Raw genomic sequence first — 19,600 nt, 5'->3', positions numbered from 1 at the left:
AGGTACACAATGTCATACACAGGAATGCCTCCACATCCTGAAAGAGGATTTTTTCGGTTTTTTAGCATTTTACATGTGGCTCATATTGTCTTCATAAATGAACCTCATTAGACCTGCATTAATTTACTGGTGTGTTTTACCTCAGTATAGTTCACATCCTATTTTTTTCAATATACAATAGAATCTGTTTTTAGTTGGTTTTGAATTTTTTTTTTTTACAAATCACAAATAATAATGCACAGAACCGATGATGCTTCATGTTTGATAATGTTAATTGTGATCTGAGGTCTGATTTTTGTGTAATCAAACAGAATGTAAAACAGGGGTCAGCAAACTTTTTTTCTTTTAGGTCCACATAATTTTTTCTTTTTTTAATCAGGGGCAGGTCAGTCTGTAACAAAAAAATTACATGGGCTGGAGTGACTACCCGTAGATTTTAATATGATGAAATTACATGAAATTTATTAATTTTGTCCCCTAATGCTAGATTAGTTTATTATTTTATTGTGCACCATACAGACAAATGAGCATCACTTTTCAAGAGATATTTTGCCTATTTAAAAAGCATTATTACTATAATATTGACATTTTTTACATTCATTGCTATTGAAATCAAACCATTTACTTACTTATAAGTATGCCTATGCATATGGTTGGTGGGTGAACCTAAAAATAATTAGACTATGTTAATAACTAAAGCTTGACCGATAGTGGATTTGACTAATACCAGTTGGATCGCTTGCCGATAGCCGATTAATCAAAAGAGTTTTTAAAATGGTTACTGGGGAAAAAAAATAACACCATGTAAAATAGTACTGACCTTTATAAAAAAAAAAAAATATATATATATATATATATATATATATATATATATATATATATATATATATATATATATATATATAAAAGGAAATACATGTGCGTGTATTCATTAATAAATATACTGTAATTATATAATGAATAAATTATAAGTAATAAATATAGTGCTCTCCGTGTAGCACCAGTGGTAGTGATTCACCTCTAGAGGCCGCTCTTGTAATGGCAGCAAAACAGTGGAAGCTGGAAAAACTATCGTTATGGATTTTTGTGATTAATATCGGTGCCTCGACCGCTATTAATAACTAAGGGACATTTTAATTTAAATCAAATACAGATATGATATGAGTAAAACATATATTTTAAATGTCTCTGGCATTGTTCTGAGGTCTGTTCCAAATGTGGGGACGGGACATAGTTTGGAGACCTGTGATGTAAATAAAGCTCAATGTTATACTGAGGTGCTGTGTACAACCTTCTCCTTAAACACTGCCAAATAATGTGCCCATGTGCCCTAATCTCTTTTTTATCTGTGAGCCACACTATAATGACCTCCCAGATTTAACATTCTTAGCAATTACATCCCTATAATTACACACGTTTTGTCTTTTTTTGAGCTCCTTCAAAAGGACTTTTGATGAGTCAAAATGATCTTTAACACAAGACTCCAGGAGTCACATTGCTCTACTATGTAAGATGTAGTCCCTGTCCTTCTGGCAGATTCCAGTAGTCTTTATCATTATTTTCAAAGACATGTCTCCAATCTGTGATCAAGCTGCTATGTCAAACTCAAAAATAGTCACATGGACACATCATCATCAGGGCAATACAAGGGTGCATCCTGTTCTCTCTTCCTCTCTCCTGCCATAAATTGGTTTTGCATCAATGACCTGGATATCCATGAAATTATGGAGCAACACAAGAGCTTAATGGATGGATTTGGACTGTACTTAATGTCAACAGTCTACTACAATGGCTCAGGAAGTTGCATGTATTCACTTTTCACTGCACATCCTAACAACACTAAAGGATGAGATTCCCTTTTGAGTCTGGTTCCTCTCAGGGTTTCTTCCTCGTGCTCATCTAAGGGAATTTATCCTTCACCACAGTCACCACTGGCTCACTTATTAGGGACAAACTTATACATTCTTTATTACCGCTTTATCTTTGTAGACAATATCCATTGTTAAAAGTGCTCTACAAATAAAAATAAATTGAATTAAATTGATTGGCTGGTATCTAATGGTCCAACCGAAACCATCTGGACAACCAGGGCTTTGCAGACATTGCCCTGTCTGAGGAAGATGAGGAGAAACTGCAAATTGCCATGACCAGCCTAGAGAAAGAAATAATTGTACTAATGTACTAATGTAATAATTGTACTTTAAATGTGCTTTTTGTCAATCTTGTAAAATGTATGTCAATAGTTGTAATTTGCTCTGATATACTCAATAAAGATATTTAAAAGAGAAACAAAGCAGAATTTTGCACAGAAAATCCCATACTTAATCTACAAAAAAAGGGGTTCATAGATGGACTGCAATGGCTGGAGGAGGTGGATAAATTGGTCCAGTGGATAAATTGATAAATAAATTAATAGCTTAGATGAGGATGAGATGTTGGACCAGGCTGCCACTCTTAGGCCCTTGAGCAAGGCCCTTAACCCTCAACTGCTCAGCTATACGAGGTGGTATCAAATAATTTAGAGTCTAGTTTTGTAACATGCCAAAAGATAGCAGCACAAGGCTGCATACACAGTCACAGGGAGCACCGACCTTCATAAGTCAGTGTGTCAAAAGACATGGTCCTGTGTACTTCAGGAGCTGTGTAACTGGTGCTATTCTGACCACATGCTTTACCACAACTGTTGTTCAGACCAGGCGGGCACTCTTGTCACTGAGCTTCCCGGAAACAACATGATCTCACTTCTGGACCCACCCTACTCGCCAGATTTGGCTCATGCGGGCTTTTCCTGAAGATGAACATTCAGCTTAAAGTTTGCTGTTTTGACACAATGGTGGACATCCAGTGAGAATAGCAGTAGATACTTCACAGGCTTCGAAAAGTAAACTTCCAGGACACATTCAGAAGTTTCAGGAACGTTGGGAGCTGTATTGTTGTGCAAGGGGACTATTTTGTAGGTGAAGGTAAAATCTAAATAAATAAAGTACTTTATTGTAAACAGAGCAAGTCTCAAAACCTTTTGATACCACCTCATTCAACTCAGATAACTGTAAATCTGCCACATGCCATGAATCTAAATGTAAATTCCCAGACTTGGGTATTGTATTCTCCCAGAAGAGTGATGCAGATTAGGATGTCAAATACAACACTATGAAAGTGACTGCTATCCTTCAGAGAATTAACAATATCTGGTCCTCAACATCCATCACCCTGTTTACTTTCATCATGGTCCCAACAGACACCCACATCAGTGACCAAACGGCATCAACAAGAAGACTGACAGTTTCCAGTGACGTGTACAAGCTCTACACCATCGTTTCTCAAAGGAGACTCTTACTGGATGGTCGCATCCTCAGAACAGAGATCCTTTGGTTTGCAAAGAGCCCCAATGAACACCACATGGGACGAAGCTGAGACAGTGACTGGAAACAGAAAATTCACTATCATACATCTGAGACAAAATGTGTCCAATCAATAGAATGAATGAGAAAAATCTGACCTTCTGTATAAATCATTTAAAATGATCGTTTTTAATTTATTGAGCATTTATTTTCCTTGTTTTTTTATGTCAAAATTATAAAACTTTCTACCAATATTCAATTTTCTGTATTTTAATTAAAAAACACAACTAAAAATACAGTAATTCTTATTTTAATGATAGCTCAGTTTTTTTTCCATAAATATGATTGGGGCAGTTGAATACACACATGTAAAATTAAAGAAGTATCTGGTTAGCATCTAATTAGTACCAATTTTCTTTTACACATATCACTCTGAAAATTGCTTCATCTCCTCAGACCCAAATCAAGTGTCCCAATACTTTTGTCTATATAGTATATTTGCTGCACTTTAATCATAAATTGTATTTTACGTTTAACTAGTTTTAGGATGTAGAATTGATAGAAAATGCAATTTGTGAAATGATAAACTGGGAGCAGAGACATTTGACTCATTTTTTACCTTACAGCGACACCTACTGTTCAAACCTTGGAATGCTTGTTTTAACATTTGGTCAACTTTTATTTTAATTTAAAATAAATACCTGTAAAGTCGTTAAAAATAGCAACACGATATAGTTTTGACTCTGCTTCTGTAAGATTATAAGACACAGGCTCATTATTGTTAAATCTAAATTACATATAAGATGTTGGGATTGAACAGGGAAGAGGACAAACCTGATTAATATCAGCTTCTACTGATCTTGAATCCTAATTTAACACTTTTTACAGATGTGTCTGTTTTTCCCTTGAGAAAAAAAAAAAGAAGAGATATATTTAAAGGATTACAGGGCCCTTATTTTCCTAAACTATATGAACAATGTGGGTTTTATATCCCCAGTCCAGGAAAATAATATAAATGCTTATTATGTATTGTGTAAAAACAAAAAAACGAAATTTAAAACTGCAATATGTTTTTATGTGTTATTTTTATTTTTGCAACAATATTGTAGGATGAATTCCAGAATTATATCGTACAAATTGTTGAATTTTTGCTCATTTTGTTTCCTGCATTATTAATGCAATTCGCTCTCTGTACAAGATTCCTGTCTGTGATGCAGAAAGCACACAATTTGCCTTCATTTCAAATCCCCCCAAAAAACGTAATGCAAAAAAAATGCAGAAAAATGCAGAGATCATTTGATGAGGTTGATATCGATGCTTCTGCTAGAGATGATGTATGCGGGCGGTGCTGCTGTGGCTCCAGTGAAAGGAGACGTGTTGAATTGTGTTTATTGGGTCTCCTGCTTTAGTGAAGACTTTCATTCTGTCTGTATGAGAATCCTGTGTGTGATGCAGCGCTCTGTTTTACTGCGATTCTCTTTAATATTGAGGTTCTATAGACATAATGATGGGATTAAGAGTTGGATTGAAGGCCTGGGGTGAAATTGCACGGTTCACTACTGCTCACAACTACTGTTGTGCATTAAGTTTTGACACCCTTCTACTTAGACCCAGTACTCCATATTCTCCACATTACTCCATAAATTAGATGTACTTTTTTTATTTACAGGTTCACAAAAATGCACAAAGATTATAAGTAAATAAACTGCTACATTAGACACGCAGTGAGATTTGGTCTGATCAGAGTCACGTTGTGTATCACATGACACCATGACTGACAGCATGAGAGCAAATAAAATACCAAAGGGGGCGGGGCTTAAACAAGATGTTTCCCTGATTACTGATGGGACCTAAAACCCAGGAACTGATACAATGTGTGTGTGTGTGTGTGTGTGTGTGCGCATTCTTGCGCGCGCAGATGTGTTATACCACAGTAGTGTACTGTACTGTGTTGAAAGTTGCAGGTAAACAGTGACGTAATCACTGAATGTAGGATATGAAGTCATTGTTGTTTGGGACTAAAACCCAACACCTTCGCGCAGTGTGCGGCGGTTGGTATTTAGTAGGAGAAGTTTGAGAAATGATCCACGCCGCCCTGATCAGCACCCTGCGGCTGATGAAGACGTGAGATCCGATCATTTCCTGAATGCAGGCGCAGGAGGGAGCGGGTTCCAGTCCGCCGTGGATTTGAGGAAACTCCTCAAAACCCCCGAGAGACATGCTGCAGTTCACAACAACATTCGACATTCAGAGAGATATTGTTTCGAACATTTTAGCGAAAGAAGAGACAGTAGGAAGAAACAGGGGTGAGTGTGTGTGTGTGTGTGTGTGTGTGTGTGTGTGTGAGAGCTGTAACCTTCTGACAGTTTAAAACAAGCTTCAGGTCTCCGGAGTTTACAAAGTGTCAAAACTTTCTTTTCATTAATGAAACAAACACTCCAAAACACAAAACACATGACACAAAACATCTGCTGACTTAATAATAAATAAATATTTATATTATATTCTGAAAAAAAAAGAAATCCAACATGGCTCACTCTGCTGTCAGTCATGTCTGAAAATCACTTTCATATTTATATACATCAGTTTAATCCTTTATTCTCATCCTCTTTTACATGTTAAAGCATTATTTATGTTTACATTTCAGTATTAATAATAAAAAAAAGTTTACTATAAAAATGAAATCATATTTAGATGTTGGTGAACATTAACAGGTTTCTAGTAAACACTTTTCCAAGTTTATATATGAAGACTGAAAAGTTTGGAAACACCAAGTGTTTTATGGTTTTTAAGACACATTCATGTTACTTTGTTTCTATGCAGAAAACTTGGTAATGTCTGAAGATTTTCTCTCTATAAATGTCCAGATCATAGCATGAAGAGCAGCTTTACAAACTCCACAGTCTGATTCTCAAAACGTCCAGCTGAAATACTTTTCCATGCCTCTGAGTTGTTCTTCATTAGGTGTAGATTTCTTGTTCCAGTGCAGTTTAATAGGATTTAAGTGTGGTGACTGGGCAGGTCGTTCCATGACAGATAACGTTCCTCTAAATAACGTTTACAGAGCTTGGACGTACGCTTTTGCAGATTGCAAGGTGTTGAGATATGGAATGGGAGCCATGTTGGTTCAGGATTTCACATTACGGAACCATCCCTCAAAACTTTACTCTTCCACCTTCATGTGTAACTGTGGGGGGTGAGGGTGTCTGATCACATCTTCTCTTCTCTTATACAAGTTCTTCTGTTAGAGACAAAAATGTCCCTTTTGGACTGTTTTTGCCTTTTACCAAGATTGTTGCATAGAAACAAATGAAACATGCACGCATGTCTCAAAAGCCATTAAAGACTTAATATTTCCACTGTAATGTTTAATTAATTCAGAACAATCTGTAAAGTCACAATAGACAGTTAGATCTAGTAGCACTGTAACACGGGGTTCTTTAAATTAAACATTAACATGAGTCTGGAATGAAATAGAGACACAATAAGAAACTCTGCATTTTGTGTAATAGATTTGAGTATCAGTATAATATTTTTTATGTCTACTTGAGTTCCCTGTTTGTTTAAAAAATGTAATGAAAAAAATATTTAAAGCTCAGGAAATGTAACAAACTTATTTAACTGTAGTTGTGAGTTTCGTCCAACTATTCATATATACCTATACTCCCTCACCTTACCTCTCTCTGCTCTATATCATTTATTTATTATTATTTATACTTAACCATATTACACTGTTTACATGCTGTTTTTTGCACCTCTTTCCTGCTGCTGCTGCTGTTTTTTTGCACTGCATTGTGTTTGTTTATATATACTCTTGGTTGTAGTTTTTATAGTCCTCTTTGCACAGTACTGTGTATTCAGAGTGTACAGTAGGTTTACTGGTCGGCGCTATCTTGTGTTATGTGTATTGTCTTGTGTTGTATTGTTTTGTCCATCTGTCTGCACTGTCTGCACTGTACTGTTTGCACTGTTTGCACTAGGTTGCACTCGATGCACTTTATGTATCGTTGTATTGTGTTGTAGCTCTATGTTGTTGTTTAGTGTAGCACCAGGGTTCTGGAGGAACGTTGTCTCTTTTTTACTGTGTACCACTGTGTATAGCAGAAATGACAATAAAAGCCACTTGACTTGACTCACTATATAAAGAAAAGAAAAAAAGGTGCTTTATACTTGTCACATGTACTTAAAGGTTTTCACTGCATATCCCAGTGATATTATGAACCTGGGGTCAGAGTGCAGCTATGACACAGTGCCCCTGGAGAGCAGAGGGTTAAAGGCCTTCCCCACAGGCCCTAAGAGTGGAAGCTTGGGCTTGAACCAGGCCTTGAACCCCCAACCTTCTGATTAGCTTTAACTAATGAGCTGCTACTTGCTTTACAAGGCATGCTGTCCCAAATGAGCAGACATACAGGTAAACTGGGACGGCATGAGATCAGGATCAGGAGTAAAAAGATTGGACTATAAGCACATGGACATGATTGGAAATAATGTTATACTGTATGCTTTGTTATAGTAGAACATCCTACTCATAAATATTTATTAATGATCTAAAATGATTATTATTGTTATTCTAATATTCTAATTCCTGTTTGATATTGGCCACACCCCCTTATCTTATGTTGCATTAATTAATTGACATTACTCGTACAAAACAGTTTTATCAGTAAGAAATTCAATTAATTTTTATTTGTATGGCACTTTTAACAATGGACATTGTCTTAAAACAGCGTTAAATAGATAAATCAGCAATAAAATAATATATAGGTGTGTTGCTTATAATTGTTTGTCCCTAGTGATGAGGCAGTGGTGACTGTGGCAAAAAAACTCTATGGTGTGAGATTGGAACCTTGAGATGAACCAGACTCAGAAATGAACCCATCCTCATCCCCAACACCAAATGTCCATTCATTACATTTTTATCATGGTTAGGGTATGCAGTGATGGGTGCTGTTCATGCAACTGTGGTCCTGATCCACTGTAGTAGACTGTTGCTTAATTACAGTCCAAATCCATCCTCAAAGTTCTTGAGTTGCATAGTAATTTAATGGAACTTTAGGCTGTTGATGTGGAAAAATCCTCAGACAGAGTCGTCCCCAATTGAAGAGAACTCCATCCAGAGGTAGGGCATTGGGATGAATCAGACAGATCCAAAAAAAAAAGGTACAGTTACACTGGTCACTGGTACCTGGGGAGCATGAGGATGAGAGGGAATGATAGAAATGTTTTGACTTGCACTATTCAGGGAGGAAAACAAATGCTGATCATACTGTCCATTTTTTACTGAATTACATACTTTTCACTGAACGCTGATTTGTTCTTTTCATGCTACAAAGACATCGTGCTGGTCGCTGACACTCAGATCCTGAACGTTGAGAGGGATGAAGCTGTGGTGTATTCCTGGAGAGTAAGTAAAAAAAAAAAAATCATTTTTATCATACAGTATAAATTTTATATTTTTCTATTAAACAGCACACAGAAATAGAAAATACATTGGTCTTCAATTTTGTGTTTTAATATTATCTGCATTCAGGAACATGGTGAACCGCCTTTAGCATTAATGATCTGCAATAACACTCTGTGTGTAGGAGTTTTTATGTCTTTCATATTGTTTTGGAGAAATTTTGGCCACCATTTTCTTAGTTTCAATACATTATTGTTTTATGTTCACACTAAGCTTTCTTAAGATCCTCTCACATCATCTCAAGTTATAGACTATGGATTAGCAATTCCAACACACTAATTCTTGTTTAGATATTAAGCTGCTGGACAGTAAATGTATGAAGTGGACTTTAAATGACTTTCCTGTGGCTGCTAAACCATGCCAAATGACCAGCCCTTCCACCATCATGCTTCATTAATGGTATAAAGAATGTGAACATGAACATTTAATGTACTTGCAGAGACTTAAGGTTACCTGAAGAAGCTCTTATATTATTTTTTAATTTTATATCTGAGCATTAAGTGATTGAACTTGGGCTGATTTTGCTATTGCATTTTTATTCACTACATTGTCTTGCCATGAAGTTGGTTCCAATTAACATCATCCAGACATAATTGCCTGTTGTTGAAATATGGAATGGTAGCCATCCTTTCACCTGGAATAACCATCTTTGCTCAAAAACAAACTGTCGACATCTTTCCTGTTCAAGATTTTACAGAAGTTTGACTTCAGAGCCAAAGCATTTCACATTCAAACTCATCTGTACAAAGAAATTTCTTCCACTTTGTCACTGTCCAATTCCAGTTTATTGCATAGAAACCAAAGGAACATGTATCTCAAAAAACATAAAAGTCTGTGTTTCTACCTGTTTGAATTCGTTCTGGGGAAAACCTTAAAAGATCTTCATTTCTTAGCAGTCCTTCTCATGTAGAATGGTGACCTTAAGAATGTTTGGGGAAAAAAATGACAAAAAACAATTCAAATTGAATATGTTAAAGGTTTTTTTTGTCATGTGTGATTTTTGCTCTTTAGACCTTGATAAATTAATACACCTAATTAAAGGATTGTGTACTTGGTTTGTCACATAACTGTATGTTAAACAAGTCCAGACCCCAATGAAGTGTGATGATGAAATTAATAGTGTTGTGATTGCATTTCACAGGGAGTCACAGGAAACACCAGAATTGGCAAATATGACCCACATACCAAACAGAATAAGGTACGTTGGGGAAGTTTTGGACTTTGGCCTGCTGCACATGCACTTAAAGTTGACTAAAATTTTATTAAGACTTGAGGTATCTGAGCCCTCTGGGAGTTTCTAAAGATGGTTGATATTTTACAGAAATAAAAACTTGTTTAATATGTGTAGAATCACGAGTGCAGGATTTTTTAAGTCAGATGTACTAAGTCATGGAGTACATGATTTTAAGTCATGCAGTACATGACTGTACTGCATAACTGAGTGGTTAACAAGCCTAACATACATGGTGTAGAACTCTAATGACTGTATGAGGCCTAATTATTGGGGGACAGATGTAAACAGCTTAAATAAATCCTAATGAAAATGGCACTTCACGTTAAGCTCACATTGTCCAGATGAACAGTCTGTCAGCTAAATCAATGAAAGGGATCTTATAAGAAAGGGAATTTATGTCAGTCACATGTACATTAAAGCACAGTGAAATGATTTCTTCTTTGCCAGCGATGCTAGAAAGCTGGGCTCAGCGATGATACAGTGCCCCTGGAGCACAGATGGTTAAGTTCCTTGCTCAAGGGGCCCCATAAGATTGGCAAAATGGCGATACCAGGACGTAACCTCGTGACCTTCTGATCAGTAACTCAGATTCTTAACCAATGGGCTAAAACCTTCCTGATATAATAGGCCTGTGGTGCATAAACCCAGTTATTACAAAAACAAGTGCACATTTTAGTGTTTGGTGGTGTAGTAACAGCAAGCAGTGGTCTACAGAGGTGTCGAAATAATCATAAGATAAAATGAATCATCCTGCACCATGTCCTCAACTGTGGGATGTACATGTGTTGCAAGTACATTCTTATCCTCTGCAATAAGGAACTGTGATGGTGGAAATTGTGATGGTGTGAATATTTTTCTATTTCTTTGGCTATATACTGAAGACATTTGGGTTCAACTGTGGGATGTGCTGGCCAAAATTAGTTTCAACCCATTTTTCAACAAAAATATTGAAAAGTGTGAAAGGTAAATGTTGTTGCCCTATTTTATATCTAGCGATATATATACACACTGATCAGCATTTTGACCACTGACAGGTGGAAATATTAATGAGCAAGTGAACATTTTGTCCTCAAAGTTGATGTTTTGCTCGCTGTATGAAGTTGGTTAATAAATATAACTATATAGATTTAGTAATGAATATATTTATTTTCTTTAGCACATTTTCATGATTCAGTATTTTATTTTAATTTTTTAAATAAAGTTTGGTACTATTTTATATGAAGTGTTACAGTATGTTTGTTTTTTATCCAGTATCCATTTTAATCGGTTGATTATTAGCAAGTACAATCCAACTAGCTAGCTATTGGTATCAGTCAAATCCATCGGTCGACCTCTAGTTATGAAAGTAGCCTAATTATTTGTTAGATTCACCCACCAACCATATGCATAAGTAAATGTTTTGATTTCAATAGCAATTAATATGAAAAAATGTGGCTAATAGTAAGAATGCTCTTTTAATGGGCAAAATAAAGACAAAATCATTAAAAAATCTCCACAATAATACTGGTAGTCACATGTCATTTTCTGTTACAGATTGACCTGGTTTCATTAAAAAAAGAAAAAATCATGTGGCCCTCACAGAAAAAGTTTGGGGATCCCTGGTATAGGGCATAAATGCTTTGCAATTCCAATACTTTTGAAAGGAATCTGTGGAGTTATAATTCACAGCTCAGTCAGATCTATTTTGTCATTAATCTGAACCATATGAAGCCATTTTCATCATCATTAAATATGATATCCATTGATAATTCTGTATCATATGCTTTGGCCTATGCATGAACAATTATTTTGCTTCTAAACAAAACCTTAATGTTACAGTATGTTTCTCATTCCTATTCTTTCTCCATTTTCACAGCTCCTGTACACTTTTGACAAGCAAGTGTGTATTAGCAACTGCTCTCTGAATAAAGAAGAAACGCTGCTGGGTAGGTTTCAATTGATCTGCTTAGTGGATGAAAATGGTCTCTTCTGAAACAGTAGAATGTGTGGGGTATTTACACAGTGTAGTGATTAGTAAATACAGTGTGTAATGAAATTTACCATTTTACATTCATATTTGTTTATTGGCAGGTATTTAAACCAAGTTACTTCGGGGATAAAGAACAGAAATTTAGTAGACATGAAAAAAGGGCTTGTTCATAAATTTACATAACAGTATTAGCTGTTAGAAAAAAATGTCTGACTTTATGTGTAATTTCAGAAACACAACCAATAAAAATCTAAAAAAACCATTTAATAGGCTTTCAAACTGCTGCTTCCTCAGTTACAAACAAATGGAACTTTTTCAAGGAAAACACTCTTAAAAGTGTATGTTGCGCATGGACGAATTACATAGTAAAACAGAACAAAAACTGGGGTGTAAGAAAATATTGATGCACATGAGTATTGCGATATTTTGTTTGTCGATACTGTATCGATTCTCAAAAATGCAATATCGATATTTAAAAAGATTCATGGCAGTTGTTTAATTCTGACCGCTAGATAGATAGCAGTCTTCTTATCTCTGAACTTAAACAGTGACAGGAAGTACTAGCATAAGGGCACGTCACAAATGTTAGTTAATATCCACCTGTTTCCTAAGGGCGCTGCCATAAAAACAATTATTGGTGTAACTTCCGCTAAAGTTAGAGTGGACTGCACGTGTGAGAGTACAGGACATGCCTATCTTTCCTTACCAATTTCTACCTTTTTAGATTGTAGATTTTGGATGTAAAACAGTAGTTAGAGTTCGGATCATGCTTCTACTACTAGCATAACGCTAATGGTAATACTAATAATATAAAACAATCATCATCATCATCAATACCACTTTATATTAGGTGTTTTTAATGACCATGTGAGTTACAGTGATACTAATTGTGTTCATGTATTTTTTTTTATATTGACATGGAGAGAACATGGACAGAATGTACAAACATAACGTTCAGCACTAAATCATGGACCATTGAGTTATGAGGCAGCATTTATGTTAACATTTATGGCATTTAGCAGATTATGTACTGACGTGCAAAAGAGCTTTGAAGTCTCCATCAATGAATAAATCAACACTGGTTCACTGGCTGCAGACTTAAGATACCATCAGCCAAAAAACTCTGTTCTGAGGAATTATAGCACTTTTTTTATACACATAAAACAAACAGGAAATAATAAGCGCTAGTTTAATTGTTTCAGGAAGAGGTAGGTATTTATGAGTCGTTTGAAGATAGCCAGTGACTCAACTGTTTGGGCATCTAGGGGAAGTTTAGTCCACCACTTAAAAGAGTCTTGATATATATACCTACCTCTTACCATGAAAGATACAGTGGGGGAAATAATTATTTGATCCCCTGGTGATTTTGTAAATTTACCCCCTTACAAGAAACAGATCAGAATTTTTATGGTAGGTTTATTTTACCAGAGAGAGAAACGAAATCCTTTTAAAAAAAACATTAAAGAAAGGTTATAAATTCATTTGTGTTTGATCGAGTGAAATAAGTGTTTGATCCCGTACCAAATTAGAAAGAATTCTTACTCCCACACACCCAAATTAATCCTGTCCCTTTAGGAAAGAGCTTCAAATATCAACTCATTATGTTAATAAAAGACACCAGTCACAGAATCAACCTCTTCCATTGAAACCTCTCCACCACCATGGGCGAGACCAAAAAGCTAGACATCAGGGACAAGATTGAAGACCTACACAAGGCTGGAATAAAAATTCTAACATGTTCATTTATTTGTAAGGGGGTAAATTTACAAAATCAGCTTGGGTTCAAATAATAATTTCCACCAATGTAAATGTGGTATCTTAGTGGTTATGGCATTGGACTTTTGGATCCAAAGGTCATGAGGTTTAAATCCTGGCCAAACCAAGATGCCACTTCTGGGCCCCAAGCAACCCTTGCTCAGTTGTATGATAAGATCTGGGTAAGGGCCTGTAAAAATAAATGAGATGGTGGGACCAGTTGAGCAGCACTAGATGATGTCACAGTCCTGCTCATGCATGCTACTAATATTATTCAATCCTCTGATTAAATCCATGCTAATGTCTAGCCTCTTTGATGTTCAGGGGCACCAGTGATCTTTTGGCACAGATATCTTATTATGTAGGAATGCAAAGCTGATAAATTGTCTTAAAGCTCTCTCAGAGCTATGTTGATATCTCCTTCCGCTGGGCATTTCCCAACTGACTAAGAGCCAACATCTGAGCTGGCTATGGGACTTGCAGAAGTATCTAGGAGGGAACTGAATTCGGCCTTTATTAACCACAGAGGCCACGGCCAGGCTCCAGAGAGTCTGTGATATAAAGCTGGAACTATGGGCTTCAAAGCTTAAGATCACAGTGAATGCTAACAAGTGACTTGGACTGGCCTTGTGCATGCCAATGTTGCTCGCAGCAATGTTCCAGAGGCTCATCAGATGAAGTGCTATGTTCAGGCACACAACAGCAAAACCAGTATTGCACTTTTGAGTGGCCACAACCTGGCAGTTAAATTCTCTCAGGCTTGAATAATAAATATTTTTACATTACATTTATGGTATTTGGAAGATGCCCTAATCCAGGGGTCCCCAAACTATGGCCCATGGGCCAAATACGGCCCCTACCCCTCCACATTAGGAACGGCCCTCTGAAAAATGCCATAGACATATTTTGAAATTTTAATTTTAAATGTTTTACTCATATCATATCTGTATTTCATAGTTGTTGTTTATTTATTCAGTATCTATTTAAAAAACTATGGGTTGATGAATTGATTATAAGCAATTACAGTCCAACTTCGCTATCGGTAAAATCCACTATCGGTCGACCTCAAATTTTTAACATAGCCTAATTATTTGTAAGAGTCACCCATTAACCATATGCATAAGTAAGTAAAGGTCATAATGCCCTTTTAATAGGCTATATATCTATTGAAACGTTGCTCGTTTGTGTGTACGGTGCAGAACAAAATAATAAACTAATTTAGAATTAAGAGGCAAAATAAATACATTTTAAATCATAATAAATTTTCCACAGTAATACTGGTAGTACAGTAATACTGTAACATTTTCTGAAAAATGATTTGGCCCTTACAGAAAAAAAAGGTTTGAGGACCCCTGCCTTAATCCCAAGCAACTCGCAATTACTATTTTAAAACTAAGCGGTTAAAGGCCTTGCTCAAGGACCCAGCAGATAACAAATGGCTTAAACTTGAGGTTCCACTTCACATATAATAAATATCCAATTATTTGCTATTAATTAATTATGGGTGGTGACTAAACTGCATAAACTGATATTTGATGTTTTGGAGCCTGGTTACATTTGAGCACCACTGAGAAATCCAAAGAAAGTTATTTTTCCTGAACAGAAGGATGGGTCATTTGGGTCGAACAGTGGATTCTACTGCACATGTTTCTACAGTGGAGAGTGGTCTTTGTTGAATTTTTAAGTCTGTCTATTAGGATTGTTCACATCGATGTGTCTGGTGCTCCCTTTGTGCTCTCATTGCTTTGGAATGCTGTTTGTTTCAGGCTTGCCTCTTCAGTGATAGGAATTTTGAGTCTTAGTGTCGACTCTCCCTCTTTTCTGTACAGGAGAGATTATTAGTACTAAAATAGACCATACAATATATTGTCGTGTGCTACAACTTTCCTAAAGCTGTTCTTTCTTTTATAAATAAAGAGAAGCACAATAACCATTAGATTGTTTCGCTCTAGTTCTTCATACCATTTTTTGTGATGATATTTAAGTCTGAGTTGTCATGACAGCATGATGACTGAGTGGTGGCTCATGTTATTAAGACATCAAGACTTCTGATTGGAAGGCAGTTCAAATCCTAGCACCACCAAGCTGCCATTGTTGGGCCCTTGAGCAAGGCCCTCAACCCTTAACTGCTCTGGTGTATGAATGAGATAATTGTAAATTGGTCTGGATTAGAACATCTGCCATTTATCATAAATAAAAGTAACAGCTGAAGATTCTCTGTTCTACACAAAACTTCTACAAATTAGCTTACCATTAGGTAGCTTCAAAGAGATTGACCCCTCAAAATGTAAAGTGTCACCAATTCACATAGATCCAAACAGTCATGCCGAAACTCACCATTTTTACGTCTACACAAAGTCCAGACCATTGTAATTACATACATTTTAGATTTGCATTACTATTTTATATGGAGTATTATGTATATTTTTACTATTGGCTGATTAATCAGTTATTGGCAACCACGATTGGATTTCCCATACATCTTTCATCGTGCAGAGCCATTATCACAGATGAGAGAAAAGCTTTGAATTCTTCTTGGTAAAGATGGTCCAAATTTCAATATAAACACTCAATATAAACAATCGGTACCTATGCCTTTGACAGCATTGAGAGAGAGAGAGAGAGAGAGAGAGAGAGAGAGAGATAGATAGTTAGTATATACACACTATATATATATATATATATATATATATATATATATATATATATATATATATATATATATATATATATATATATATATCAGCATCTTTCTCTTATATTGATGTATTCTTGATAATATAATACCTTGTAATAATAAAAAATGTCTTTTGTCTTCTTCAGCGGTCAGTCTGACACGGTCTGTGCAGGGAGGAGATTTAAAACCAGGTATCCAAAATTGTCACACACACACACACACACACACACACACACACACACACACACACACACACAGACAGACACAGACAGACACAGACTACCCATTTCAAATCAAGTTAATAAAGTAATGAATAAAATTCCGTTAATTTCAGTTTTACATAGTAGCTTTAGAAAACTCAATAGTTTACAGAATACATTTTGAATTCATAAATTAATTCCTGTAATACTAAGTGCAACAGTAGCAATAGATTTAAACGCAATTATTTTGATAAGAACAAGTGATCTTAAGAGGCTTCCTCCACTTCAGTCTCTAAAGTTTTCAGTTATTTTCACTATGAATAATTCATAGATAGCCACTGCATAGTGAACTCACCTTGGCTACAAAGAAATGACAATAGTGCTGCAATTGTGGTCGAACGTTTACCTTCTTATGTTTGGTTATTATGTATGTAACCTCCATTCGGTTCATGCTACGCAATATACAAGGTACTTGTATGAAACAATTCAAAAAGAAAAAGTTAAGAGGAAAGGAAAATCAAAATCAATCAAATTCACACACTATACTCTGAACTGGACTTTAGATTCACTATATGGACAAAAGTTTTTTTTTGACAGCAGAGCATAAAATTGGTTTTAATTACGTCTATGTTTTCCCGGGGGATGTTCCACTAGATTTTGTGGAGATTTGTGGATTCATTCAGCCACAAGGGCGTTAGTAAAGTCAGGTACTATTGTACTACGGTAAAGTCAGGTATCGAGCTCTATAGCAGGAGATCTTCCACGTACATCCAACGCATGTAAAGCAGATCTTCCTGGTGCTGACTTGGTCATGCTGGAACAGGTCTGGGTGTCCTAATTCAAGTGAAGAGAAAATGTAATGCTAGGACATTCAAAGACGTCTGATACAATTGCGTGCCTACAATTTTGTGCTAACACTTTGTGGAAGAACGTCAAATAACTGGAAAGGTTGGGTGTCTTAATACTGTTGTCCATATATAGTATAGTTTCTCTGACAGTAGTTCCCAACAACCAATGAGTATATACATTTACCATACTACAAATCCATAACTACATTTTTCCTCCTTTTTTTGTAGTTTCAAAATACCTGACTCTGCTTATAGAGATACATCCAATTAACAACACTAAGGTTATAAAAGCTGTGGATTGCAAGGTCAAAGTTCAGGTAGGCTATATTATATACATATCTAATTATTCATTATTCACTGTCACTTTATACACTCACACATTCAATGACAATTAGGTAAGTTCACTCTTTTCTTTCTTTCTTTTTGAATTGTCTGTTGCACTCTGTTTTTTATGTAGCTTCATCTGTCAATATCGTATTTATTTATTTAAGTTAAAATTATTTACTTACATTCTGTTTTTTTAAACCCCACTACTGTTTGTGTAACATACTGTTGCTGTTGTAACACAATCATTTTCCTTACGGGATCAATAAGTATGTCTAAGTCTAAGTCTAGGCTGCAGTTATGTTGATAAGCATATTACAGTTAGCATGTGATAAACATTTTTAGGTGGCAAATTAAAGAAAAAATAAGGAATAAAGAAATGTAAGGTTTCTCCCAACAGGGGACTTTAAATTGGGTGAGTGACACAATGTCACTTTTGTGGTGGGTGGAAGATTTACCAACTGATATTAGCAATACACCGTACACCATCTGTGGAAATCACGGTGAATGCTTAGCTAGTGGAAGTAGGCCATGAGACAGTATAATGTTTGTCTTCAACTAAGGTCCCTGGCTCCAGATTATGGTGAGCCAACAGAAAACACAATCCCCAATGGCTCAACTATTGTGTTTTTTGTCGTCTGAGTGTCCTGCTTCACTTAGAATATCATAAAACGGTACTCTCTGCAAATCAGTTACCCTTATTTGGTTGAAGGTCCCGGAGAGTTTCATCTCACGTCTGCTCCAGAGGGAAGTGAACAAGGGGATTTCCTATTAAAAAAAAGGAAATGGACAATCATCACAGTCATGTGCCATTGGTCAGAGAAATGCTCGGGTTCTCTACAGTGTCAGAATTACCCACCTATGTGGGAGAAAAGAGAGACATGGGGAGGAGGCGGGATCAGGGGCCTGGATTCAGGGGACCAGTTTTGGAGTTCAAAGTTGTAAGTTCAAATCCTTGCCGCATCGAGTTGCCCCTCCTGGGCTCCTGCGTAAATTAGGTTAAAAAAAAAAAAAAGTCGCTCTGGGTGACGGCGTCAGCTAAATGCTGTTCATGTAAATGGGGAATGGCTGCTGTGACTGCATCTGGAGTACCCATTGGTTGGACCAGGCTCTGTTGCACGTGCCACACTTGATAACCTGTGCCCTCTTTATTAGAGGTGGATTGATTAATTGGTTTTGCATTCCAATAGTTTTTCCGGGTTGTTATACAGTATGAGAGCGGCCTCTAGAGGCGAATCACTGAAGTATTTGTGTATTTGTAGTTTTTTGTTTTATCATGCTTACTTATTATGATATTATATTACATATGAATACATGACTTTTATTTTCTTCAGTATGTAATAATATATATTCATATTTATTTTATTCAGCATATTTTCACGATTTATTACTTGGTTGATATTCCCTTGGATTGATATTTGAGAATCATTTTCATGCTCATGCTGTTTCACCTCTATGTGTAATGTGTCGATGTAAACTTTATATGTAGTTCAAATGTATTTGTGAGATAAAATATATACATTTTTGAAGTGTGAACTGTATATTATTTTTCCTTTAACGGTATTGCAATTTAGGGAAGCGTTGATAAAGTATTTGATTAATAGTCTTTTTTATGTTCTTCAGTTTCTGTATCCACACTTGTCACAGAACATGGTGCAGGAAAGCCATTTGTTGGTGGCAGCAGAAGATGGCTGTATGTATCGGACCAGTGTATTTGTAAATATTCCTATTTGCTACAGCCGTTTATTAATAGTTTTTTAAGGCTTTAGAGCTTTTAATATATTTTCAAAT

The 19,600-nt window shown here is 36.0% G+C and overlaps 1 protein-coding gene across 1 annotated transcript in view; it reads left to right on the top strand.

Moving 5' to 3' along the window:
* The first annotated feature begins 5,194 nt into the window (after positions 1-5,194).
* LOC124392743 (gamma-secretase activating protein) overlaps positions 5,195-19,600 on the top strand; it is a 38,945-nt gene continuing 24,539 nt past the window's right edge. Inside the window, exons 1-7 of the mRNA XM_046859937.1 lie at positions 5,195-5,647; positions 8,675-8,745; positions 9,944-10,000; positions 11,892-11,961; positions 16,584-16,628; positions 17,714-17,802; positions 19,433-19,502. Of these exons, the coding sequence (XP_046715893.1) occupies positions 5,560-5,647; positions 8,675-8,745; positions 9,944-10,000; positions 11,892-11,961; positions 16,584-16,628; positions 17,714-17,802; positions 19,433-19,502 (490 nt within the window). The 5' untranslated portion in view covers positions 5,195-5,559. The remainder of the gene's footprint in view (positions 5,648-8,674; positions 8,746-9,943; positions 10,001-11,891; positions 11,962-16,583; positions 16,629-17,713; positions 17,803-19,432; positions 19,503-19,600) is intronic.

Source organism: Silurus meridionalis, chromosome 10 (genome assembly GCF_014805685.1).
Source record: "Silurus meridionalis isolate SWU-2019-XX chromosome 10, ASM1480568v1, whole genome shotgun sequence".
NCBI classification, from domain to species: domain Eukaryota; kingdom Metazoa; phylum Chordata; class Actinopteri; order Siluriformes; family Siluridae; genus Silurus; species Silurus meridionalis.
The sequence above is the reverse complement of the archived record's forward strand: the minus strand, read 5'-3'. Positions and strand labels throughout refer to the sequence as shown.